Source organism: Salminus brasiliensis, chromosome 1, assembly GCF_030463535.1.
Source record: "Salminus brasiliensis chromosome 1, fSalBra1.hap2, whole genome shotgun sequence".
NCBI lineage: Eukaryota > Metazoa > Chordata > Actinopteri > Characiformes > Bryconidae > Salminus > Salminus brasiliensis.
This window is the reverse complement of record NC_132878.1, coordinates 73,137,751-73,154,726: the sequence shown is the minus strand read 5'-3', so window position 1 is coordinate 73,154,726 and position 16,976 is coordinate 73,137,751. Positions and strand designations below refer to the sequence as shown.

Sequence of the window (16,976 nt, the reverse complement as noted above, 5' to 3'; positions counted from 1 at the left end):
TCACCTCAGGAAAAACCCTGCTGCTAACACACAGCAGTCTTTCATCAAAACGTGGTTCAAAATGCCTAGAAATGAACGGGAAGAAACTAACCCATGAGTTGGAGAACGGGGAGCTGTATGACCCTTCATTAATGTTTGAGTGCTGCAGCACTGACATTCAGATCAGAGTGGTTGTAAACAAACTTTCTGTTGATCAGTATCTCAAAACTAGTGATAATCATTATTAAATAATAGCAAGATTGTAGTGTAATCACAGTAATACACTCAAGGTCATGTTATGCTATGAGATTGCAAACCCACACGTGTGAAAATATACAGTATTAAAAATTAGTAATATTAGAAAATATTAAAGAAATGTTATATACAATAAGTTTACATACACCATGCTATATGTAAACAAGCAAGCCAAAGTGATTTGAGTCAGCGCTATTGTATGTTTTCTGTACTTGCCTTGGGTCTGCAGTTGGGAACTAGTCACAATGCTAATGTGCACTGCCTCTATAAAGCTAAAAGGAATGTCAAATTCACAGAAAATAAACTGCTGCTGTATCAGCTTTTGTGGAAATAATGACCTTTTTTGTTAGATCCAGCAGCACTGCAGATTAGTCTGCAGTGATGGGCCAGAGACGGGCGTTGGTATTCAGAGACATGCTCCGAGAAAATGAAAGTGTTTTGTCTGGCAGGTTGGTGGGGGAGAGCTGAGATTCAGCATGCTGTTAGCAGCATCGTTTGGCTTTAATGTTAAAGCAGGCTAAAGCCTGGATTAATGGCAGGTGGATGGCATATGGAGCTATAGCATTTTACTGTAGATGGAAAAGGAACCTGCCTGGCATACAGATTATTGTAGCACGGAAGTGGCTGCTGAAACTGTCTGCAGCTCTGCTACCTCTGTTATTGCCTCAGGCAAACGCTGAGTGTATTGTAATCTGATGTGATATATGTGAACTATAGTTGACATTAATGGATAATGAAAACAGCTGCTTTGATAAATAGGCGACCTGTTCAGCTTGCGCATAAACACCCTACAGGTTCGGCCACTTCAGACAAAGCAAGGGAGAAAACACCTTTTTTTTTTTAAACTGGACAATATGAAAACGTACATTTATCCTAACTCAAATGAATTTGGGCCATTTAACAAAACACTTCTGACTCTAATATCATTCATTTGCTTCAGAAATCCATACGTTTATGTAAGTTAAGAATTACATTTTGTACTACTCATTCTGGGAGGCTTCCATGTGTCTGTCAGTTGTTAGAATGGGTGGGGAATTATCTGTCTTGTGTCTGGCTTTTGTGCAGGGTTTTGTAAGGGTAAAGTGTCAGTGCATGACTTGACCCCTACCTGTTATGTAATACACTTCCTAAAAGGTTCATTATCATGTACTGCTGTCACTGCAATAAGTCAAAAAAATAATGCAGTTTAGAAAAACTTTCATATTAATACTTTATGATGTTCAGTTCAATAAATATTATAAATATTAAATAATCTAGACTTTGTCACATGTTTTATTCAAGGTTTCCTTTATTTCAGCAGTAAAAAGTTATTTAATGAAGTCATACATTTATTTAAAGTCATTTTAATTAAGATTTTGGTCATTTATGATTTGTAGAAAGATTTATTTACTTTATAGGGGGAATTCTGAATGATCATTTGTTTAGAACTTCATGATGTTCTACAGCCTTCTCACTTATTTTAGAATTATTATGGATACAACCTTTTATACGTCTTTCCGGCTGGCAACCCTCAGGGCCTTCCAGGTCTTCAGAGAAGGGCTAATTCTTTCTGGCAGTTAAACAAAACACCTCTAATTCTAGTTTATTTTTGTTCAGTAAAATTGCAGTTGTGTGGTTGTAAGCTATGCAAATACTAGTCTTCAATTTTTACATTTTGTTTAGTGAGAAATAGTTGTTTAGTCAGAATAGTTGTTTCTCAGTAGTATCCAGGAACTGAATTAAAGGTATTAAAAAATAGTTTATCCTGCTTTTGTTGGTGTGTGTTCTGTTTCTACTGTCCGGGGAAGGCTTTCCACTAGATTTTGGAGCACTGCTGTGTGTTAGAGCATTAGTGAGATGTTGGATGACCACCACCCCAACTCATCCTCAACTCATCCCTAAAGTATTGAATAGAGCACCACCATCATTCCAGGGAATATGGTTCCACTGCTCCACAGCTCATTGTCAGGGGCCTATAGGCTCATGTTTATCTGCTCCAAAGAGTCTTATTTTATTGGCAATACTTCTGTACAGGGACTATACAGGCTGTGTGTGTGCGTGCATTTGCACATCTGTGACAGCACTAGGTGCAACTTAAAGTAGCTGAATGCATTCATTTGAAGGGATGTCCACAAACATGAGGACATATAGTGTAACTCACTAACTACAAGCGATACCCTGCCCAGGTTTCAGAGCAGTTATTAGAAACTGCTCAGCTCTGAATGGTAGTGTTTTATATAGCCTTTGGATGGTGATTCCAAACTTCTGAATGTTAGGAAAGTAGCTTTCTGGAGAACTTTCCCACTCCTGCGTTACCCAACTCCTCAAGGTCATAAAACAAGACTGTATTTCCTGTAATCTCTGCTATACAAAGCCACTGCAGGCTTATTACTAGAATCTTTAGTCTACTGGATCAATATCTGAAGCATAAACCTGATGATGAGTGGAATCTTCCGCAGGGCCAGCGCAGGCCGCTGAACCTGATATGGTGCTGTATCATGGCTCGGACGTGCAGTACATTTCCTGTAAATGAGCAAGAGGCTAAATGCTTGGCTATCAGGTCACACCGTGTATTCATTCTCAGCCTGACGGACATGATTACTGCAGCAGGAGGGGAAGAAAGCGCCTGGCTGTCAGCTTGGGATGGATTTATATAAGCATGAATCATTCCTGCTCTGTGGAATCGATAAAGAGGCTCTGAAATTCAAACTGCGTCCTGCAGAACAATGAAACCCATCACATTATGCAAAAAATGCACCGTGTCTCAATACACTACACAATGGGCACCATGTACTTCACTACTTCACCTGGGCTTCAGTAGGGAAGTCTCAACAGCACATCCAGTGTTTCTTCTAAGGTTATTAATAGGTATTTGTCCCACTTTGCTACAATAACATCTGCTTCTTACGCTAGATGTTGGGACGTTGCTATGAGGTGGATTTGATTGCATCCAGCTATCTAAGAGCATCAGTAATGTCAGGTACTGACTGATGTTGTATGATTTACTTCTGTCACTCACCAACTCACCTGCTGGATGAAGCACCACCATTAATCCAGAGAACACCGTTCCACTGCTCCACAGCTCAATGCTGGGGGCTTCATAGCCCTTCAGCTCATTCTTAACATTGGGCGCAGTGTTCTTGGGCTCAAGTGTTGCTGCTCCAGAGCAACTCATTTTATTGCTGTGCTTTTCTATGGAGGTTAAACAAGTTGGGTGTGACTAAACTAAGCTTTTGTCAGCAATGGATGCACCTTAAAGCAGCAAGGGCTTCTGGATACTTTAGGACATGGTGTATGCCTCAACTAAAAATATTTGGACAGTAATATACATTTTGGGTAGATTTGATTTTTTGGCTAAACCTGCTGCACAGTTGTGTTTATCTTTTAATGCACGTCTCTTTCCTGTGATCCAGCATTGCTCTTATATAGAGTACAGGTTATCTCAAATCTCTCCTTCATCAGGCAGGGTTAAAACAGTCTGTATTCAGCAGAGCAGGAGCCGTAAAGGGAAAATGAGAGAGTGAGAGGTGTGCTATTATAGAGAGGGGTTTATTTAAATACCCCACATGATTTTTTTTTATGATTTTATTGCTCTGATAATTGGATGTGTGAGGATATAAGCAGGTTAATGACCTTTAACACAGATGGCTCTGGTTTTGTCTAGTGATCTTGTTGGCATCACTGTTTATCAGCTCTTTTAATTAAATGGAATTTGAAATGGGTTTGAAAAGTTTTAGGAAGCTTTAGGTCAGATTAAGCCCAGAGTTCAGTTCAGTTTGCTGATTTCCCTGCTCTGACAGACCTACTACACCTGGCAATTAACAGGTGAGTTGAATCAGGTGTGTTTGAGCAGGAAAAGCACAAAGGTGTGCTGGAATCTGGCCCTCTGGCCATTCTAGCCAAGGATGCATATACATCTCTCTCGCTGGCATTCTGGACAACCTGCTAGATAGCCTGTTGTCCATCCAGTCTGGATGTAAATGGTATTTGCTGAAACTACACAACTTTAAATGGTGAAGCAATGTATCCTCATTTCAATCAATTTTTTATTTTAATGACATTTTCACATTCTTAATTTGCAACCATGATAGATGGCTGTACACTCTGTGTAACATAACTTAAAGGGCAAATATCCTGCATTTTCTGGTATTGAATATGATATTATTTAAGTTTTACAGTCATTATACAACTTATTTTTATCCTTTCAAACCAAATCTCTTACTACACCTAAGAATGAAATACAATAAACACGCTCTGACATGTTCTGACTGCCTGTTCTGTTTTTTTACTCATTCAAAAAGCGGTCAGAGCTGAAACACTCCTAATAAAGGGAGGGAAATTCACATCATTTTACTTTACACAAGTGAAGAGACATTGGTCATATAGTGGTCAGCGTTGTTAAATGAATATGTAGCTGGAATGTATTCATTAAAGGCTTGAGGTGTCTGTAATGACTGGGTCATTGCATATGAACTAATCCAAGCTACAACATAAGCTTATGCAGTTTATTCATCCCCTGTAGTTGCACTGTTGTTGAATGGACTGTTTATGTGTAACTACAGTTATTATGGGCACTTGATATGATGTGGAACTGAGGTGTTTAAACTGCATCTCCAGAAGCTGAAACATCCCATTCAAATGATAATTGTTCATTTTTTGAGTTTGTGTGTGTCTCTCTCCCTGTCACTCCTTTCTGCAGAGACCGGTCAGATTGATCCAGTGCTGATAGAGAAGTACAACACTCCAGGCTTTGTGGGCTGTCTGTCCAGAGTGCAGTTCAACTCCATCGCTCCGTTGAAGGCTGCTCTGAGGACGCGAACTCCAGCGCCAGTCTCACATCAGGGTAAACTAGTGGAGTCCAACTGCGGAGCATCACCACTAACCATTCCACCAATGTCCGCCGCCACTGACCCCTGGCACCTGGACGGAGGTGAGGCAGTGCATTCCCATAACCAAACAGTGTGTTCAGTAGGAGTTTTCTGTATGTGTTTTAAAGTCTGACAGTAATAATTATTCAGTTGATTTGAATCCAGTATGAATTAGTAATGTGTAGTTTTTACAGTCAGACAGTAATAAGTATGATTTTATCCAGTATGAATCTACAGCCTGTTTATGTAGTTTTACAGTCTGACAGTAATAATTGAGGAGTGGTTTTAATCCAGTATGAATCTGCAGTGTGTGTATGTATGTGTTTGTGTATTTTTTTTTTCCAATTTGGTATTAGTTATGGACAGATTTGAATCCAGTATGAATCATTTAGGTGTTGTTTTTCCATTCTGATAGGATTCATTGTGGAAGGATTTTTCAGTATTTCAGTATGGATAGATTCCAATGCAGCATGTAGCATTTCAGTAATGTTGCTTTCTGACAGTGATAATTATGGAGTGATTTTAATTCAGTATGAATTAGCAATGTATCGTTTTTTTTACAGCCTCACAGTAGTAATGGTGGATAGATTTAAATCCAGTAGAGTCTGCAGTGCACCTGGAGCTGTGAAGTAAATGCTGTTCTTTAATTGGCTAAACCTGGAGCTTTTCTAGGTCCTGTTTATGGGATGTCTATTGAGCTATTAGTAGAGATTTGAGTAAACATAGACACTTTCTTATAAAACAGTTGGTCACTTAAATCTCACACACCTCCCGTGGGAAAGGTAATCCAGGTCCAATGAGATAAGGGTGTCCTCAGTGTTTAAAATGCAGTAGTTCATATCTGACATTTTAGAAGGAAGATTGCTGTTAAGAATTGCTTGCATCGGCATGTAGAATGTCAGCTCAGTCTAAAGATACAAAGTGGCATTTAAACCAGCTGACACTGGGAGAAATTCTGCTCTCTCACAGCTGGAACACATCTGGTCTGGGCAGTTGATTTGGCTGTGTTTTCAGAGCAGAGCGCTTTTCTCAGAAGATTGCATGAAGCATTTATTTGTGCCTTATATACCCATCTCCCTCAAAAGTAGCTGTATTGCAGTGTTTCCCATAAGTTCAGTCAGCAGCTCAGCTGTTACAAGTAAGAGTATTGAGCGATTGACACGCCTTTGTTGATGTCCAGAGTAAAGAAACCTCAGTCAAGAGGCCAGTCCCCTGCAGCACTACGGGGAAAATGTCTTGTCCCTGTGATACTGTGTTGCTTTCAGAGAGTCCCTCAAAAAGGACTCAAAGATATGTCTACTAGTCCTGTGGAAAATGATTTATTGGAAAATGAAATCATAGTCTGGATATATTTGAAGGTTGTAGAAACAGTGTAATGTCTTTTTACTTGTGTTAAGTAATTAAGTACATGTATATTCATATTCATATATCAAGCATATTGTCCACCAGTAGCACAAGGCAATTTTATTATTATTCTTTTATTTATTTTTTGACTATATATTGTCACAAAAATAATTGTGGTAAACAACATTATTGTCAAATTAAGACAATTTTTATGTTATTAAAAAAATTTATGTTACTGATTTAATGATAATATAATAGCAGTAATACTTGTTTGGGAGATGTATGCTTGCTTTTGGCAATCCGTACTGCCTCTCAAAAAAACACTGCTGACATTCATTCTTATATGAACAAACACACAAGTAAACACAATGGACAGTTTCAAGCTATTGAGGTACAATTATGTAATTATAGTGACAGGCCTACATCTCCGTTGTGTGGCCTCAGTGTGGACACAATTGCTCTCTCATTGTATCTAGTCAAGGTCACAGAACACAAGAAAACAAAAACACTGACCACCACTGGCCAATATCATGTCAGTACAGTACAAAGGAAGTCCAAGGTAGGTGTTTGTAGTAAAGTGGCCAGTGAGTGGAGGATTTTTTTTTATTATATAAATCTACAATATAGAGCCTGAAGAAAGACTTGTGATGAAAGTTATTTCCATTTACTGAACTCTCCATATTCTGGGAATCTCTTCTCAGACAGTGATGTTCATGCATGTTGTTTGAAGCGTAATCACATGTGCACATGCCTCCTGCAGGTGCTGACTTTCCTTTCAATGAGGAGCGAGTCATACCGGATGGGGTCAATCGAAACTCAGCAATAATTGGAGGTAGAAAATATTGAGGATCTTCAGTCTAATGCAAAGGTTTAGGCAAAGCCTAGGTCAAATCCTGGGACATCCTGTTGGTGTTCTAAGTGAACAAGTCTTATAAACAAATAATGTGTATGGTGTGCAACTGCTTTTGCACTTGCCATAATTAATTGTTGTTTTTTTGTAATATTTTAAATTAAGCTACTGAACAGTAATTATGCTGTAAATGCTTCTGTAGTGCAGAAATGTTGCTCTGTGAAGGATGTAAAAATTAACACGTAATTTGACAAGCATGTTCAAACTTTTGCACACACACTGACTGATTTGTTTACAGTGGTGGTGCTAGGGAACCAGGGGTCACCGTGAATAAAACACACACATTGCCAACTATTACTAGTATTATGGCAAATCTGAACAAATAAGCCTTATTTTATACCTTGTCCATGAAAAAAATAATAATTAAAAAAAAGGCCAATAACTCTCAAAGCTATGATTAACTAGTATCTGAGGTATCAGACCAATTCATAGCCATATGCTATAATACCTTTCTGTGAGGGAGTCATTAAACTCTTCAGACACCTGGTTCTGTTCACCACCACTGTAAACAATTCTGACTCTAGAACAAAGTATTTTACACCAAACCCAGTTTGAATGACTTAGACTTGTGCTATTAAATTGTTTAAATTCTATAAATGTAATAAAATTATAATGAAACTGCAACCCTGTATGTGCTGTTGATGTGACTAGCTGTCTCGTTTCAGGCATTATTGCTGTGGTAATTTTTACCATCCTGTGCACTTTGGTGTTCCTCATCCGCTACATGTTCCGCCACAAAGGCACCTACCACACCAACGAGGCCAAAGGCGGGGAGTCCTCCGAGTCGGCCGACACGGCCATCATCGGAACTGACCCCAACTTCACAGAGACCATCGATGAGAGCAAGAAGGAGTGGTTCATCTAGCTGGCTGTGGTCAGAATGTACAGACTCTTTCAGACTCGATCAGAACGAGCCGAAATCTCGGCAGCGGTTTTGTGATCCGTGCTGAGAAGTGAATCGGACTGTACATAATGAATAGCTCGTCAATACTTTCTATCGTGGTTGGGCGTTTGAAGAGTCCTTTACATATTTAATCTCTGAGTCATGTGTGAACAGAGCGTGTCCTCTTCTGTTCTTTTTTTTTTTTACTTGCTTTGAATTGAGACCTTCACATTTGCCAGGTTTGTTTTTCCTTTTTACAGATTTCTTAGTTTTTGCTCAGATTTAATTGTATTACTTCTTTGTATCTCCTTCAATCTTTCAAAGCAATCTGTGCGAGTGTAGTGTTTCTGAATGACTGTAAACGCCACTATGTTGTAACATTTGCTTTATTTGACTCAGAATATATGAGACGGAAGTTTTGATTTTGCAATGACGTTGCAATGATTGTACCAGTGTTTCGATCAGTACTACAGAGGGAAACTGAGGCATGCGCTATAAGAGCATCTTGAAAAGCAGTGTTACGATTGTTCGCAAGTCCAAGTGTGCTGCTCTCTTTCTTTTGCACTCAAAAACAAAAAACAACCACGAACAAATTTGAATTACAAACTGGAAAAGTCCATATATGCTGACTCTGAATGGAAATGTGTGGCATCATTAAAACTAGCAGTTTATTTCTTTATATTCATTTAGTTTGAGAGTGAGTGCTTTCAGACTTTCTTCATGTGCGTATCCATTGCCAAACACCTCTCAGTCTTACATGCTTTCTTTCGCAGAAGAATTGCTTTACAAAGTTCTGAGATGATCTAAACATGTTAGGCTCGAAGCAACGATTGTGGATTAGGTTAGGCTCGATCCGAGGTGCCTTCAGGATTCATCCAGTGAGCCTTCTGCCTGAGAGGTATCTAACCGTTCTTATTTACACAGATAATGTGCGAAGTCAAGCCTTGTGTTGTGTTTAGCATTATAGGACTGTTGTGTAATGCACTGCGTTTGAGACAACTGGTATGAAAGCCAGTGCTGGTGCAGTGCTAGCACAGTCCATTTGGTCCCTGGTGACGTGTTCTAAAGAAGGTTGGCTGAAGACTGGGTTTGTTCTACAGGTATGCATTGGTGTTTATTCTCACAAAATGCTGTTATGTCACCGTTTTGTTTTAATTGTTTGCATTTTTTAAGCTTTTATATAAAGATACTTAAGTCATGATGGTTAAGCCAAGGCTACAGCCCCCTCTTTGTTTGTTTGATATCTAATGGACGTGATAAGGAAACACATAATGATCAAATGTTGCTGCATCTCACAGGGGAGCAGGAAGTGCAAGGGCAAGGTTGCAGCAATGCCCCCCACCGTCAGGATTGTTTAACTGACGTGCAATTACTAAAAGAAATGAGAAAAAAAACATACAAGAACTTAACTAACGATTTGTTGCCAATTGCATTAAAGCACTGTTAAAATTGACCCAAGTTAACTTGCTGCATCAGTGACTTGGCAAAGTTGAGCTAACCTGCTGTATCCGTGATTAGCTAACTTAAGCCAACATGCTGTATCAGTGACTTAGCTAACTTGTAGTCCTAATGAATGCTTGCACAGTTTGGCTACATGTGGAAATGTCATATGAGTGTATAATTAAGGTAATCCACAAACTGCAGCTGTTGGCCCTAACTCGCTAATTTGGTAACATTTGAGCTAACTCGCTGTATATTAGCTGTGTTGCGGTTTCTCTCTGCACTGTGCAAATGAACTATTATTTAAATGATACACTGCTCTCGATTTTAGCACCACCAACTAGCAAAAGGCCTTCCTGTATCCCTGACAAAACTGCAAACTCGATGCTTCATGTCTAGCTACAATATATTTGGCCATGAAAACTGTCTACAAAAGTGCGTCCAGAAACACTTCTAGCTTGGTTGGTTTGAATTTGATTTAGCAGAGGATAAATTCTTTTCAGTCTGCTCTGATGTAAAGTTGTTTATGGCTGAGATAAACAAGGTGAAGGAGTCTGATATATTTACTGAGTATTTATGCTTATAAGCTACATGCTTTAAAGGACTGTAAGGAGTGCACTTTGGTGGCGACCTCACAAAGCAGTACATTTGAATCATTATGAGTGTTTTGGAGACGAGGAGAAGGAACTGAGAGCTTTGTAGAATGTAGCAGCTGTATTTGCATGCCACAGCGATCAAACCCGCATTAAACACTGTAGATACCCTGGGATCAGTACGTCACCCCCTCAGTGTTCCATTATTGGTTTTTGTACATTGGTCAAAAATTAATATAATGTATAAATATATTTTTATGAGAATATTTTATAGATTACCTAGACATCGTCTGTGTATTTCTCTCCATGTGCGTCGGAGTGAATTGGATTGTGAATTGCTGGAAATGTCCTGAGAGTTTTAGAGATAGATACAGTTCCTAAGTGTCAGGTGTGGTGCAGAAAGCCTTGGCCATTATGATATGTTAAAACCCCCACCTAGATTAACATGTTCTCTTTTTAGTGCAAATATTATTATTATTATTACAACTATAATATTTATTAAGTTTTTATTGTTTATTTTCATGCTTCACTCCTGCTGCCTGTCATATCTCATTGTAAAATGTGATATTTCAAATGTTTATACGCCTTCAGTTTTATGTAAATACAAATGAAGGTTCTAAATAGTTTACTTTTGGGGCAAATTTTGTTTACCATGATTTTGATTTTGATTTTTTTTTTTTTAATAAATATCCACTATTCTGAGCTAAGAGTTACTGCATATGTGCATATACAACACAACATATTTACTCAGTATGTTTTCATAATAAGACTGTGCATAACTGCTTACTTATGTATTTTACTTATTGTTTTGATGCCAGCATGACCACTGTATGTGAAATTGTACATACTGTATTGTAAACTATTGTGGAATATCATACCTGTATTTAGTCTCGGGGGACATATTTTTTAAACTTTTTGTTATGATATTGAAGAGTCAGGAATGAATAGTATAATACTTTTTATATTCAGTACTACTCCGTCCCCCACTGGCTGTGTACCACCGTAAGATATTTGTAATAACCTCTTCCTTTCGTCCATCTCATCCATGTGTAAGGCCTGACTGACTGCAACGTACTGGGGGGAAAAAATATAAGTGTGGCAATTCTTATGGGGGAGGGAATAAAGAGTACTTATCAAATCTTTGTCATGATGTTTATTGGGAAATTGGCCATGCTGGCATGTAGAACTTGCTGTGTTAGATGGCAGAGATTGGAGAGAGCATAGTGTTCTAGAAGGTTGGACGTTCACACATAACTATTATTTGTGTGATTTAATTTTTTATGAATAAACTAATCATAAAGCCTATGACACTCATTTTTGCAACTTTAAAAGTCAGCTCTGTTATAGAAAACAGACTTTATTTATAAAACATTGATACACACATACTTAAAACAATCCATCCAGTGTTTTAAAAAGGGCAAAATGTAGATACAGTTTCAAGTAATTTCCAAGTAATAACCATTTCCGCTGTTCTACATTCCTATATTAGTAAGGTTACACCCCACTGATGTTGCTGCATTTATTTATTATGTAATGAAGGTGATCTTAACAGTGATACTTGACAGTATTGTTACTGTCAGGAACTCATTCTGAACAATAAAGGACATGAATAGGAGTAGAAGTCACACAGCACTCACAATTTTACACTCCTCTGATTAATAAAATAAATAAAATAAAATAATCATAATGAGCACTTCTGATCCAAACTGCATTGAATGAGCTCACAATTTTGCACACGCTAGAAAAAACACAGCGCATCCAACAAGAACAAGAGCTTTTTTATATATACAACAATAAAAACGTGAACTAACAGAAAGTGCTATTTCTGAAAGTGCTAACGGGCTAACAGAAAAGTGCTAAGTCTGATTTTACCTGATTTCAGATCAGATCAGTCTGTGTGAGTAGAGTAAAATAAACCAGATCAGTTGCGCCACCACTGTACATTCAATGTGGTATATCTTTACTATCTGATACACCATGCAGTCTTTAGAACGTCTGCATGAACCTCTCTACCCTGAATAGAATATGAAGAAGGTTTTTCAGAACTGTGCTAAAACAGTGTATCGCACATCAGGCTGCATATTCAAAACCATTTCATTAGGGGCAGTGGTAGCCCAGTCAGTTATTGTTTGCAGGGTTGTGTGGCCAATACCCGGGTTCACTAAGTTGTCATCGTTGGGCCATTGAGGGCTTGGATGCATGGCTGACTCCGGCTGTCTAAGCTGGTATATGTGAAGAATGTATTAGAATAATGACAGTGACGTTCAGCGAGGCATTCAGTTCACCATCAATGCGAACAACACCATCTTGATCATTTTCTGTAGAATACAAAATAGATTTATTTCATTACTCTTTAAGTATTGAATTATAAAGTGTGAGCATGTGACTTTCCAATTTGACATACAAACACATAAAGGGTACAATTAATTCACATGGAAATTACATTTCTATTCACTTATTTTTTAAAAGAAGCCCAGTCTTTTAACATCAGTTTCTATAGTCCTTTATGCCCCCTTGTGATAAGAGATTGTAACTGCATAGAAATGCAACTCATAACTACTATGTCTGTATCAGACTCATGTGCAGCTAGCATTTTGAATGCATAATGTATAACTGGTCAACTTAGAATTCACTCGTTTTGATATTTGTTTAATTTTTCATAGCCCAGTTTTTAGGTGAGGTATCACCTATCATAGAATATGTTGTCAGTCTGAGTGACAGTTTGTGTGTGAAAATATATATATATATATATATATATGTTAAATGCTATTTATAATATCTTCCATTTTTGGATGGGCAGTAGTAATTATTATGTAGGGGGTTCGGTCACAGTAAAAGAATTAATGATAGCAGTTTACTTTAACAAGAAAAAAAGAAATCTGAAGGATAGCTATGAATGTGATTCCTTTCACTACACTTCTGTTTTGGCAGTTTCAACCACTATTAGATCCCACATCATCTAAATAATAATAATCTACAGATAAAAGGTTTAGTTGTTTTAATGTTTTAATATTTCTCCAAACACTTCATTCAGTTATGATGAAGACGTTAAACTGGATCCTAAAAACTGAGGTTGAGGGGTGATTTTGTTGTAAAGAGCAAACCTGGGCTGACTGGACAACACAACTGACCCCACATGATCTGATTAGCAACACTGTATACATACAGTTGTTCTATATAGGCAGTCTGGTGCAAAGGCACTTCAGACAACTCTGAAACTATATATTACTGTGATTAGACTTTCATTCTGGATATGAATGTTATTAGTACTTCATTAGAATATGGTGGCATCACAGGTTGTACATGCATTGCACAGCTCTAGTGGCTCTGATCTCTGTTTGGGAGGAGTTTGGTGTGTTTTCTCTGTGTCTGTGCTAGTTTCTTCCGGGTATTCCGGTTTCCTCCTGCCTCACAAAAATGCACAGGGTGAATGAACAGTGAACTGACCATGTTAAATTGGTGTGAATGAATGTGGATGTGTGTGGTCCTCATTGGCACATTGGGACATTGACTGGGGCCCTGTCCAGGGGGTATTCCTACCCTGCGCCCAGGGATTTCAGGTAGGTACCGAACCTGCTGCGACCCTGAACAGGAAGAAGTAGGTAAGAAGATGGGTGGATGGATATTAATGTGATTAATAATGTGGTTATTTTTTATTCTAATTTAATTCTGGTTATTGATGTTATTAGAACCGTATCATTGATATTCTACAGTTTCCCCAGTCACTTGAGAATGATCTACACTTGTTTTTAATGATGAATAATTCTGATTTAAAGACAATGCAGTTTCAACAAATGTCACACACTGAAATGTCTTTTCATTTGTTCCATCAACAATTGTTTTTCTGTATGTGCTGTATGTGCTGAATCTACTCTTTATGGACTCAATGGTAGTCATTTCCAATTCCCATACAGGTGTTAGGACACCCCCCCACACACATACACACACATCATCACACAGTGCTCACAGTGCTGGGAGGGTGAAGGCTAGTATGTGCTTTCCCTGAATCACATGAGGACCCATCACATCTTTTTGAACTGCTGCTTACACAACACACATGAGCTTGTGTGCTCTGCAGATCTCACTGGTCGTCCTGATGTGAGACAAAGGGAGGTGTGTTTATAAAGCTCACTGATCACAATGGACACTGTCATGTGATCTAGTGTATGTACAGTATAGGAGTCTTTGTCTAGTTTAGTTATACTGAAAGTGGTAATTCAGTTTTCTGCAGAGAAGTCATAGCAGAAGTATACTGCTATATAATCTGCATACAGATTCTGTAGCTGCGGTTACTAACATTACTAACAGAAAATGGAAAAAGTGTTTTAATTCAAATGGACGTACTGAGTAAATAGGTGTGTATGTGACTTATAACATACACTACATGGCCAAACGTCTACAGTCACCTGCTCATTCAGGGTTTCTTTTGAGATCAGCGGTTTTAAAACATTTAACAGCTAGCTGGCATCTACAGTTGCAGTGGAGATGATTCATCCTCTATTGAAAACTAGGTTTACAGTTTGCAATAAAACCATCAAACAAGAATTTAAATAGCTCAACACACATTCAACGCACAATACCACTTTAAATGACGACTGGTGGACTTTGAGGTATGCTTTTGGTGACTGTACTGTTGGAAGGTCCAATGGTGTCCTAGCTTCAGCTTCCTCACAGAAGGCATCACATTTTCTCTTTGGATTTCCTGATTCTTGACTGAATCTGCAGATTTCCAGTGCTAGAGGATGCAAAAGTCCCCGGTCTTCACCGAGCCCCTGCCATGCCTTACTTTTCCACTTCCAGACATAAGGCTGATCGATAGGCCTGAAAAGTTCCAGTCTTGTTTTCTCGCTCCACAGAACTTCCCAAAACCTCTGTAGCTTATTTATATTTTCCACCAAATCTTGCTTCAGGTCTTTTGCAGTTACTCAATGGTTTTTGACCACCTGCCTCAGGAACCTGATGGCATCGGGTGATGACGTCCTCTTTCTGCCACATCCAGGTAGTCTAGCCAGTGTTGCTTTAACTCTGAACTTGTGAGCTCTGCTTCCAGCTGTATCTCTAGGAGCGTTCAGTGCTTTGCTATCTGTTTGTATCCTTTCCCTTGTTTGTGCAGGGCAGTGATCACTTGTCTGAGTTTTTGGACAACTCCAATGACTTTAACATGTGATCAGACGTCACAGTTAACAAACCCCTAGCCAGTCCAAGCACACCTTGAATCCTTTGATTTGACACCTGATTTGCAACTGTGTGCTCTAATGAATGACTGCTCGAGAATTCCCTCACTACAATATCCAGCATGCATTATGCAAATACATCGTACAACAAAGGGAAGACCGGTTTCCTGTTTACAAACATTACTGGATGTGCGCAAAGCTGAGGGGCAAAATCACTTTTGTTAACTAAGCCGGTCACTAGACAGTAATTGTGATTTTCCTTTTTCGCTTTTCATTTTCTACGACTTTTGGCTAAGGAATCTGATCCCCTCTGAACATTAAACATTTTCCATCCATCTTTCTTTACGCTTGATGTGGTTTACTGCACAACAACTTCTTTGTCACTGTTGCTCTCTAGCATGAGGTTGCGCTCGCATCTCTGTGATGATGTTGCACAGAAACCCGCCAAGAAATGAAAGCTCTGATGTAGAGGCCAATAAATACAGACATGATGTTCAGCTTCCTAGCAGCGATGATATCTACCTGTCTATATAAGGGCTCAGTGGTATTCACTTTTAAAAGCTCCTCCCATCGTCAAGATACATCATCAGAAGGGAGTTTTAGTCTTTAAACCACAAAATCCTCCTTTCAGGATTACCGTGGCTCTGCTGTAAATGTTGCAATGGCTACATTTGTTATGCTGTCTGATGTACCCATTTAAAGCGCCCATATCTTGGAAAGCAGATTATTCCTCCCTTTTTGTTCCTGTCTGACACATGACACGGGGCAGTGGTGGCTCAGCGGTTAGAGCGCAGAGCTATCGATAACAGGGTTGTGGGTTCGATTCCTGGGCTCGGCAAGCTGCCACTGCTGCCACCCTTTACCCTCTCTGCTCCCCGGGTGCTGGAGTTGGCTGCCCACCGCTCTGGGTGTGTGTGTACTCACTGCCCCTAGTTCACTAGTGTGTGTGTGTGTGTGTGTGTGTTCATTACCACAGATGGGTTAAACGCAGAGGACACATTTCACGGTACAGTGTTCACTGTACAGTGACAAATACGTGCACCTTTGTAATATGTAAGCACTGTTGAGGTTTCCCAGCGTACTGTTCACGTCTCCATCTATACAGCCCATGTTTGCTGCATGAACGTCCTGACTCCTTGTTTCTGTGAATTCACAAATAAGATCAAGGAGAGTCAGCTGTAACATCTCTGTTCACATACAGTCTCTACAGCAGATTTTAGCCCCGCCCATTCACCCTGGATTTTCGTCAAATGAGGCAGGATACAAGGCAGCCAATCAGAACAGAGCTCGTTTACATATATCAGTCTTAAAGACACATTAGCTAAAAACTGCTAGTGTATTTGTAACAGATAATGAGTGTGTGGGAAAATGAACTAGTGTGTTTGCTTTTTGGACATAAACACACACACACACACATATTATTATATTCAGACCACTGAGGAAATACCCTGCCAGTCAACTTCTGCGACCCAAATAAGGTCTGTAAGACCCACTCTGCAACTCTGCAGTGGGCACATAATTAATAATATTAATATTCCAGCTTCAGGACAG

The 16,976-nt window shown here is 39.0% G+C and overlaps 1 protein-coding gene across 1 annotated transcript in view; it reads left to right on the top strand.

The window, feature by feature from the left end:
• Positions 1-11,484, top strand: part of cntnap2a (contactin associated protein 2a) — a 514,884-nt gene extending 503,400 nt beyond the window's left edge. Inside the window, exons 22-24 of the mRNA XM_072688821.1 lie at positions 4,913-5,143; positions 7,186-7,257; positions 8,001-11,484. Of these exons, the coding sequence (XP_072544922.1) occupies positions 4,913-5,143; positions 7,186-7,257; positions 8,001-8,200 (503 nt within the window). The 3' untranslated portion in view covers positions 8,201-11,484. The remainder of the gene's footprint in view (positions 1-4,912; positions 5,144-7,185; positions 7,258-8,000) is intronic.
• The last annotated feature ends 5,492 nt before the right edge of the window (positions 11,485-16,976 follow it).